The sequence below is a fragment of the Diospyros lotus genome, chromosome 12 (assembly GCF_014633365.1).
Source record: "Diospyros lotus cultivar Yz01 chromosome 12, ASM1463336v1, whole genome shotgun sequence".
Taxonomy (NCBI): Eukaryota; Viridiplantae; Streptophyta; class Magnoliopsida; order Ericales; family Ebenaceae; genus Diospyros; species Diospyros lotus.
Genome location: NC_068349.1, coordinates 34927922 through 34938446, shown reverse-complemented (window position 1 = coordinate 34938446; position 10525 = coordinate 34927922). Strand labels below are relative to the sequence as shown.

The 10525-nt window shown below is 35.7% G+C and overlaps 1 protein-coding gene across 1 annotated transcript; it reads left to right on the top strand.

Annotated features, from left to right (window-relative positions):
* The first annotated feature begins 5998 nt into the window (after positions 1-5998).
* LOC127813980 (uncharacterized) lies at positions 5999-10187 on the top strand. Its single transcript, XM_052355174.1, has 4 exons — positions 5999-6389; positions 8760-8918; positions 9067-9175; positions 9751-10187. The coding sequence occupies exons 1-4, from the start codon at positions 6060-6062 to the stop codon at positions 9966-9968; spliced, it is 816 nt and encodes a 271-aa protein (XP_052211134.1). The 5' UTR covers positions 5999-6059; the 3' UTR covers positions 9969-10187.
* The last annotated feature ends 338 nt before the right edge of the window (positions 10188-10525 follow it).

Below are 10525 nucleotides of genomic sequence, written 5' to 3'. Positions count from 1 at the left end.
TGAAAAATCAATGAAACCCTAGGGGGCTCCGGTTTTACGTAATGAGCAATCCTTCAGTGGTTTTGGGATGAAACGACAGCCCAGTAAGGACATTGGGGCAAAATCATCTATATCGAGTAAAATTTAAATTATTAATTGTGAATTTTTGATATTAAAATGCAAGTTTAATCAGTGTTTGAGGGCACGGTTGCAATAAGAAAATTACCCAAGTGATATTATGATAAAATTGGGGTTTAATGTATAATTTCTCTTAATTAAAAGTGTAATTTTCCTTTTGTTGGTGTATTATATAATAGCTATATAGATATATATATACATATGTGTGTGCGCGTGAGAGTGGCCAACGGTTAGTTTCTGTGAAGCTTTAAATGGTCGAGATTTTGGCTGCAAAATGGGGAGATTGTGGTAGCATATGAAGATTTGAGAGATTTGGCAATTAAATGTGACGTACAAAATATACAGATATATATATATATATACATCCGCGCGCGTGTGTGCGAGCTCCTGTGAAGCTTCATTTTGCTGCAAGTTGGATTATTCAATTGCTGGCCAAGGATTTTCTACAAGATTCAGCATCCGAGATTTGCGAAAATATCAACAAGATTTGAGGAAAATGGCAGTAAGATTATGATAAGGTTGAGTCTGTGTGTGATATATAATTTATATATATATACATATATATACGTTAGTCCATGGCTGCCTATAAATAGGCAAAGAAGTTGGCCGATTGAGGGCAGCAAACAAGTGGGAGATCAAGAGAGTAAGATTGAGAGAGAAGGACCGAGAGCTCGAGGGAGAGAAAGCAAGGCCAAAGATGGTCGCGTAGCAGCGGCATCCATGGACGAGCAAGGCGAAGCAGAGCTTCCAGCAAGCTCGGATGGCTGGCGAGGCGCAGCGGCGAAGGCTCGGCAGCAGCGGTCGAGGCGCACGAGAGGCCAGATGTGGTCTCAATGGGCAGCAACCGAGGGGGCTTGGAGAACCAACAATGGAGGTCGGTCAGGGTAGGGCTCGGCCATGGCCGACGCGAGGCAACGCGTTGGAAGCTCGAGCGCGAGGCAGTGGGTGCGTGCGAGGTGGTTGCAGTCGGCGAAGTCAGTGGCGGGGGGCGAAGGCCCAAGCGGCGGTTGGGCATGGTGGATGGGCCGAGTTGCAGGGGAGGCGCGGGTCTCTGCAAGGAAGAAGAAGAAGAGAAGGAGGAGAAGAGAAAAAGAAAAAAAAAAAAAAAGGAAAAGAAAAGGAAAAATAAATGGGAAAAATGTCAAAAAAAATCCCAAAAGATAGGAAATTATATTTTGGTAATATCCCAGAGATTTTGGCAGGAAAAATTGTCCGGACACGCTTTTCGAGATCAAGGCACGCATACCGAGGAAACTAGAGAGGCTAAATCAAGGTAAGTAAAATTCTCTAAAAATTCCATAAATTCAAGAATATTATTTTATGAATTTTCATAGTGAAATATTTGAGAAAAATATTTTTAGAAATATTTAGTTTGGATTTATTGAGGAAAATTAGGAAGAAATAGAGAAAAAATTATAGAAAATGCCAAAAATTATGGAAAAATAGAATTTAATATTTATTTAAATAATTATTGTAATTATAATGCTTTGAGGAATAAGTTAAAGTGACTTGTAGAATTTTGAGGTTGACACGCAAATCGAGGCAATGCACGGATATCGAGGTAGCCCGATAAGCTTGAGAAGGTAAGTGATACTCTCCGATTAAAGTTAATTTTATGGAAAATGCTTGGTTTATGTTCCTCGAAAATGTTTTCATCATACTAACATGCTCTGATATGTACCCATCACTTAGACTACATACATGACATGACTATGAAATGCATGAATACACGTTGATATTATTGATCACTCGCATTTGAGGCCGTAGAGAGTACGAACTGGCACCGCTACTTTACTAAGGGTGCACCCATATACCTCGGCTTCGAAAGAGAGGGCCGCAAAAATGGTAGGTAGCATGAGGGGTGCAGTTGACACCTACAAGGTAAGACATTGCATTCATACACGAAATATGTTTTCTGTACCCTTACTTAGATGATTCATCATCTAACTTGGGTTTTGCCCCTAGAATATTCAAACATTCCAGATGGAAATTGTAGCAGATAACGATGATGAATAAGGCATGAAATAACACTTAACAGAGTGTATGAGAAATGAAATGTATGTTACGTAGCCCCTATATTTGAGTTCTGCTACTTTAGATTCTGGACGTTTTGAGGAATGTTGAATTCATTTATGATTAATGTTAAGATATCAGGTTTCGATCTTTGCTTCCACATTTGATGTGTATAGTGATTCTCTTTCGAGATTAGTGTATGGGAATTCTGGGACGAATTCGAGATATGATGTGATTTAGAATTAACTTTGAAAAAAAAAATATTATTGTCCCGAAATTGTCCCAAGTTATAAAACGCGCCCGGAAAAGTGGGGCATTACAATTGGTGATAAGGACAAATCCTACTGCATTAAGTTTCAACTATAACTCAAATGAACAAAGAAAGAGGAATAGAAAGAGAGAGACAAATAGGGTGATAGGGTTTTTCTTCATCACTTAAAACCTTGATAAAAAGATTTGTACATAAAAATGAGATGGAAAATGAGACATACAACTATAGAAAGAAATATATGTGGTTTCTTCTATATTACAAACTATCCATCGATGAAAAATAAATTATATTGTCATGTAATTCGAAAACTAGATTAGAGAGACAAATACTATAGAAATTAGAGATAGATAAACATACACACATATATATAAAGAGAGAGAGAGAGAGATTGTCAAACTACATTTTGTCATCGTTGGCATTCTACTCTCAGTCATTGATGAGATTACTAGAAATCTTTTTAAGGTTTTATGATAGCTATTGGATAACGACTTCGACCACTATTGAACGAGGAAAATAAAAAGAGATAACAAAAAAAATATCAGTGAGATGAAAGTGAGAGGGAATAGATAACATAAAGAACTACTTATGTAACACCCCGAGTTTAAAAATCCTAAACCTAGATGTGTTTACATTTACTTCACTTTAAATGTGGAAATAAAATAAATTTGTCTTCAAATTATCTCTTTTTACTTCCTTTATTTACCACACACATATATATATATATATTTATTTCATATTTTATTTTAAAAAGAATTCTATAGAAGTTTCAGCAGAGTCTCCCCTGTAAATTTGACTTAGCCAACCTGTAGAGGGACACCGCATCCACAACTATAGAAATATTAACTAACTAAGTAAATAACTCAGTCCAAATAGAAGATTTGAGTCCAATCAAACCAAAACTATCATATTCAAAATCTCAAAATTAAACAATTAAAGAAAGGGGTAAATAAATGATTAACGAACAAGTGTTATAAACCACAAGTCCAAAACTAAAACCATATGCCATGGATTACTGGGTGAGTTTGCCTCCAAGTAATCTCCTCAATTCATCTAACTCTCATCACCTGAAACGTGGGAAAAATAAACGGGTGAGCTAAAGCTCAGCAAGTAAACTCCATGCACATGATGCATGCTTGTGACATGCAAGGTTTGAATAAATTTTGAAAACTATATCCCCTTTTACTTTAACTTCTCAAAACATTTCATTTCCATTGTGAGCTCATAGGGTGTGTCATCTAGCCAATCAGAATGCAATGGGCAATTCTTATTTGGAACCAGATTCATTCCACCGGTAGTACTGCAAAGCGGTTAAAAATTTCTTTCCACTTTCCACTTTCACATTCACATTACTTTATCAATCGGGTGCGCCGGTCCCCCACTCCCCATTTCCCACTCACATTGTTCATGGCATAGACACTCACCCATTTCCTTTAAAACTTGAGTTACATATCTTTGAAAGAAAATTTGCAACTTTACATATCTTTCTTTGAAAACATTTAACTTTCTCAAATCAATACTTATGCGTGCTCATTGATGCAATGGCATGATATATATATGTACATGCTTAATCATTTTCATTGTATGTAAGGAAATGACACAAGTAATGAAAAGATTTAGCATTAAATACCTGCAAGCCAACCACAAAACACCATTTTTTTCCACGTTAACCGTTCCACATAAGTGAAAATTAGAGAGAGTTTACTTACATGGAGTCTTTAAAGTTCACTTCTTGAATTTGCAAGTGGAGGAGTCTTAGTCGCCCACGACGTCAATGTGCCAAAAATCCTAATTCATTATCAATCATTTTAAAATTTTCAATAATCCTTACCTTCTAAACATGACTCCAATTCACTACTATATTTTTCTCAAGTGAATTTATTATAATACTACATGTATAAATAGCATTCAATGCAAAAACATAAATGACACATTTACATTAGAGACCTATTAGTGAAACACTACCCATTTACGAAATTCAAATTGTCGGCCTTACGAAGACAAGCATAAATTTAAATTCTTAGCACAAAATTATGTGAATCCAATTTGGTGGGCTAAATAACTCATAGAGATACATTCTCAATTAAATTCACATCAAGATTCAGATTACAAGACCCTCAAAATATTTTTTCAAATTCACAAATAGAATTTATTTTTTCTTCTCTGGCAGCATGCAGTAAAATATTTCAAAAATCATTTAAAAATAGGAAAAGATATCATAAAATTATAAAATTTATACAGGATGTAGTAAACTCTTATAAGTTCATCATATAAAAAAATTAGCTCATTACAATAACGTTTGGGGTTCAAAAATATTTTTCTATCCTCCAAAATACTGTTCTCGTATGAATCTGTCAATGTATACGAAAAATATCATAAAAACCTATACGAGCCTCCAAATGAGGTCATTCCAAGTCTAGATGATAAACAACTCATAGAGAGTCATTTTCCAATTTGAATCTCCCCAAAATTTGACATATACAACTTTTAGCGAATTTTTAAAGTAAGATTAGAAAAGCTGTTAAATCTGGGCAACATTATTGTTCCATTAGATCTATCAAAATTTCATGCCTCTATAATACCCAATCAATATAAAATCAACCCAATCATATGTATTCTGCCACATCTATGTATATATATTGTATGTAAAATACCCATCTTATTAAAGGTAGATTTTGGAGAAAATTAAATAAAAAGATAGTTACCTCTTTTTTTTTTTTCTTCTTCTTCTTCTTCTAGGGGAGAAGTGATATGTGAGTTGAGGGAGAAGAGAGAAGTGAGATAGGTGAAGGAGAGAGGGAAGTGAGATGGGTGAGGGAGAGAGGGAGAGATGTGAGGTTTGGGGAGGGAAAAGATATATTAGGGTTTCTCTTTCCTTTATTAGGTTTTGAGTTGGATGGGTTTTATTTGGGTTTTGGGCTTTTGAGTTTTTTTTTTTCACTTATTGGGGAAAAAATGAGTCTTTTATAAATTAGGCTCAACCTTAAATTAATTTGTATTTTAGGTCCTATTGAGTGCTATATAATTCACACCCAAATAAATATATTTAGCCATTTGAATTGAATTTGATAAACATACAATACACTTGAAAATTCTTAAATCAATAATAACACATTAAACTGCATACTAACAAATTATCATAATAATTTTTTTTTTCTATTTAGCACATTGAGCGTGACGACGTCCATTTCCTTCCACTGCATAACAAGGCTCAATAATTGACAATAATAATTATAATTGAATCATTTATATGGCATAAAAAATAAAATTATGTAAAATTTATAAATGCATGTAGAATGACACTCGGTGTTACAACTTAGTTATCATATCACCATCTTTAAAATGAGTTTTTGAGAAAGAAAATGAGAAATGAAGAAGAGAAAACAAAGAAAAAATAGAGATAAAAAGAGCTTAGGTTAGTATAAAAACAAATGCAAAAATGGTAACTTCAACATTTATTAACAATAGAAAGAGTACATGACATTTTTTAAAATACAAAAATAATCAGTATTGGCAAATTCGTAATTTACTGCAAAATTTGGGAATTAAAAAAAAAAAAAAAGGAGGGAATAAAAGCACGCGGCAGAATATACAGAACGAATATAATCTTTCGTCGCCTATACATACGCATTGAGCCTTTTATGACTTCGCCGGAACACCAATGGACGCGTCGGAGACCCAGCGTATGACTTCCACTTACCAAAACATCCTCGTGCTCAGGCATGGCGACCGCATCGACCATCTGGAGCCACTGTGGGCGGCAACAGCGGCGAGGCCGTGGGACCCGCCTCTGGTGCCTGCGGGGATGGCCCGGGCCTTCTCCACCGGCCGGAAGTTCCGCGCCGAACTCCGGTTCCCGATCCACCGGGTGATCGTATCCCCCTTCCTCCGCTGCGTGCAGACCGCTTCCGAGGCCATTTCGGCCCTCTCCGCTGTGGACGACGGCGTCGAGTCCTCCGACGGGATCGCGACCGACCACCCCAATCTCAAGGTCAAGTGATTTTATTCATTTGCTGTCAAATATATTTAGCGGTGTTTAAAACTTGTGATTTATGATGCTTCATACAGGTTATTGTTGACTGAAAGTAATTGTGAGGTTTATGAGTTGATTTGAGATTTAAGTCTAATTGATTGTTGATTAGTTAAAAAATTGACATGGTCCAATCCCAATTCATAATCTAGTTAAAGATTTAGAGCACACTTTTATGGGTCACATGAATCCAATAACTAGTTTAATTAGCACTTTTGGGTAGCCAAGTTTAGTGTTTAGTGTTTGAGATTGACTTGGATTTTTAACTTGTCAAGATGCCGGGATAGATCACATCAGTAGTCTACTAAAGAGGTCTTTTTGGTACATCACACGTTTTAGGTAGTGCTTTTGGGCGAGGACCATAATGTTGCATAACACTATGTTTGGCAGAATTTGGAAGTGAAGAGTTGGGAAGAGGCCTTTTTATGTTTGTTTTCTAGTTGGCTAAGAAGCCAATGATAGAGACTGGTCCTTGCATCCACGGTGACCTCTTCATTGTAATGGTATCAGAACAAGCAACAATATTGCTAAAGCATACTGTAAAATGGCTAGTTTACAGAATGGAGGAATAGAAACTTTACAAAGATATAAATCAATCAAATGTGCCCAATTAGGTGAAGTTTTTGGCACTGTAATTCTTCTAAGCATCCAAAAAGTTTTGGGGAGGTATTGGACATTTTTATGTTGCTATTTTGTAGGCAACACTATATTCTATATTCTATACGAAGGCTTGGATGAATCGCTTTTTCTTTTTGCAATAAGGTGATATTTGCTATATCTACTACGAGAAGCCAGTGGTTTCTGGAAGCAGTGGATTACAAATAGCATTTAATTGGAAGATCTGAATGTCTATGAGATATTTTCTTTTTTGCTTAGGTTTAATGTGTTGAATCTCTGATGGTGATGGTAGAAAAAAATGCCAAACAAAAGATAAATTTATTAGGCATTATCATACTCTATTCTGTTTTTATCTATTTAGTACGCGACTTAGGATGCATTATCTTGTTTTTGACTAGAGAGGAGGTTAGAATACATCAGTTCCCCATTCCCAACTCTTCACTCTTCATGAGTCACATTGCCACTTTTGCTTGATTGATGCCAGTTTGGTGAAGAAATAAGAACCCTAAAGGGATCTTGTTCAATCGCTTTGCCTCCAATGGATGGTTCATGGTTGATAGAAATTTACAAGTTTATTTGGTTAACAGAGTTGTCAAAGGTTGGAATAGTTGTTTTACCTTAGTTTTCTGTTTGCATTTTGTAGCAAATTTCCATACAGTTATTATTCAGATTGATGTTTTTTCATACATATCTGATGCTAGGTTAAGCTAGTGTTTTTTGGGTATCTATGGGGATATAGGTATAAAGTGCTGAAATAGCTGTAATTTAATCCAAATTTGTGAACTTGGGTTTGTTTCCTAAGTTACAGATTCCTAAAATTATCTTCCGAGAGGAGGAGGCAACAGACAAACTAAGAAAAATTGGATTCGATTAATTCATTAATTGGAATAATTGTACACTAAAGTGCGACCAACTACTCTTATTTCTTAATGGAGCGAATACCCACGGCTAAAAATTTCCCTAGGTGTTTTGTCAATAAGAGTAGGCATTTGACAATGTTCTGCTGCGAGGCAGTAACAGAAAATGGGATTTGCATCCCGAACACTATTGATGCAAAAGACAATAGTAAGAACAAGAATAAACTAAAATCTCAACTCAATATCTCAAATCAATATCAATTCAATAATCAGGCTGCCTAAGAATGCATCTCGAAAGGATTTATATGGACAATAGATTATAAACCATACCTAAGTAGTAAACATGATCAAGATTTAAAATCCTATCCTAATTAGAATCCTAAATAATGGAAACATAATCTTTTGAAAACTACTTAGGAAAGATTTAAAGCAAAGAAAGAAATAAAACATACTAAAACAAATAAACAAACTATGCTAATAATTTATCCCAAAAATATTTATTTTCCTATTCTCCAGGAGCTATTATATGGAAATTATCCGCATCTCATCTGATTTTTAATAGCCTGGCTGATTCAAATAAATTGCATTGACATTTCATCCATTACTTGTTAGATTTTGTAATCTAATTGAATTTGTTAATGCAGAAACAAAGAAAAAGCTTGCAAATAGTCTCTAGAACAAATATTGGCTCATGGATAAAGAAAAATTAGTGGAACTATAATCCTATATGTACATGTAAATGGTTCTTTGTATACACTAATGCGATGAATTTGCTTGCCTTTTCTTAGGTTTAATATGTTTTATTTGCACAACCTGTGCCACTTTCTTGCTTGAACTGCCCCTGCACATTTTTCAGGTCTCTATCGAGTATGGACTATGTGAGATGTTGAACAGAGAAGCCATAGCCCTCGATGCTGCCCCTAAAGATGGAAACTTTGATTTCAATATATCAGAGCTGGAAGCTATGTTTCCAGCTGGGACAGTGGATCACTCTGTGGAACGAGTGTATCTAGAGGTATGGGCTGTAAATTCTACCTTTTTTGGTTTCCCTTCACCGAAAAATAAATAATCTCTTCCAAAATATTGTTTCAATACCTAGTCAAAGTGAGTCATCTGCAAAATTAGTCAGCATTGACATGGTTTATCTCCCCGGGTTACTTCAGTTGCCACAGTGGGAAGAAACTGAAGTTGGCGCAGCGGCTAGATATGCACATAGTGTGAAGGCCTTGGCAGATAAATTCCCCTCTGAAAATTTATTGCTTGTCACGCATGGTAAGCTTCATTTTAGAGGGTGTTATTTCTCAAATTTAATTACCGGCTAAGATTCCCTGCAGTATTTGTGAAATGAACAGATACTAGACCTATAAAGCTTTATTTTTTTTTGTGTGTGTGTGGTTTTCTTCTACTTATCTTTATAAAAATCATTCCTGTTTATGACCTTTAGGCACCATATTTTTAGGATTATCGTAGACATATATAGCTACATGTGAAGTACCATGAGATGGTGTAACGAAATTACTGATCTCATTGCAAGGAAGAGGGCTTTTCTCGAGGGATCTTTTAGAGGCGGTTTTGATAACCACCGCCATTGACAGCTTTTCCCAGCAGTTTTCGTAAACCATGGGAAAAGGAACAGCCTTTCCTGGCAGTTTTTCGAAACTGCCGGGAAAGGGGTGCTTTCACCAACTCCTTTTCTCCCAACAAAATGTGAAAACCGCTGGGAAAAACTTTTAGTGGCAGTTTTCTACTGCTGGGAAAGACCTTTTTTTGCTTTTAGTGTCTGTTTTCATGCAGTTTTAAACAGGTGCCTACAGTGTTTTCTTAACAATATCTTGTACTTCATGCAGCCCAGGCAATTGCAGTTACAGCTTCTGCATTCTTGAAGAACAGTACAATACATAGCATAGAGTACTGCTCTTACTTGCACTTGAGAAGACCAATCTCCTTGGATGCAAAGGAGTCATTTGCTCCTGGAAACTTTGAGCTGTGTGATCAAAGAGGTGTCAACTACATCCCTTCTAGCGTTACGACAAATGATCCTTTGTCTCAGCCAAACGTCATATAAACGATTCCTTGTCTCATCTTGTGTGTTGAAATTCTTCCCGTGGAGTCCTATTCTGGTTCTCTGCAAACTTATGAACTCTTTCCATGTTCAACTTACAAGGTGATAAATGGAAATAAGAAAGGAAAATGTATCAATTGTATTGGGTAACTTATGGAAGCCTAGCTGACATTTCAAAATGCAACAATAAGATGATTGATGAAGAATGTTTTGTGATGAAAATGCAGCAATATGGTTTGTTTTGTAGTTATTTTTTTCCTTGGAGAGTTTGTTGTTGCTTCTCATACTTTTATTCTTTTCTTTTTGTGCTGAGGGTGTTTAAATTTTGGTCCAACCAAAAAATGGGATTGGACCATATTGGGTCTTTCGATCCGGTCTGGTCCAAGACTGAATAAGTTAGATTCAGTCTTCAGTCCAAAAAATTTGAAAAATTAGTCTTTGATTTGGTTTGGTCTGGTCTTGATTTTGGACTGAAAACCAAATAAATACAGTACTATATACATTATTGTATGTATTGCTAAATACATACAGCAATGTGTATTATGTAGTGTATACAGTAT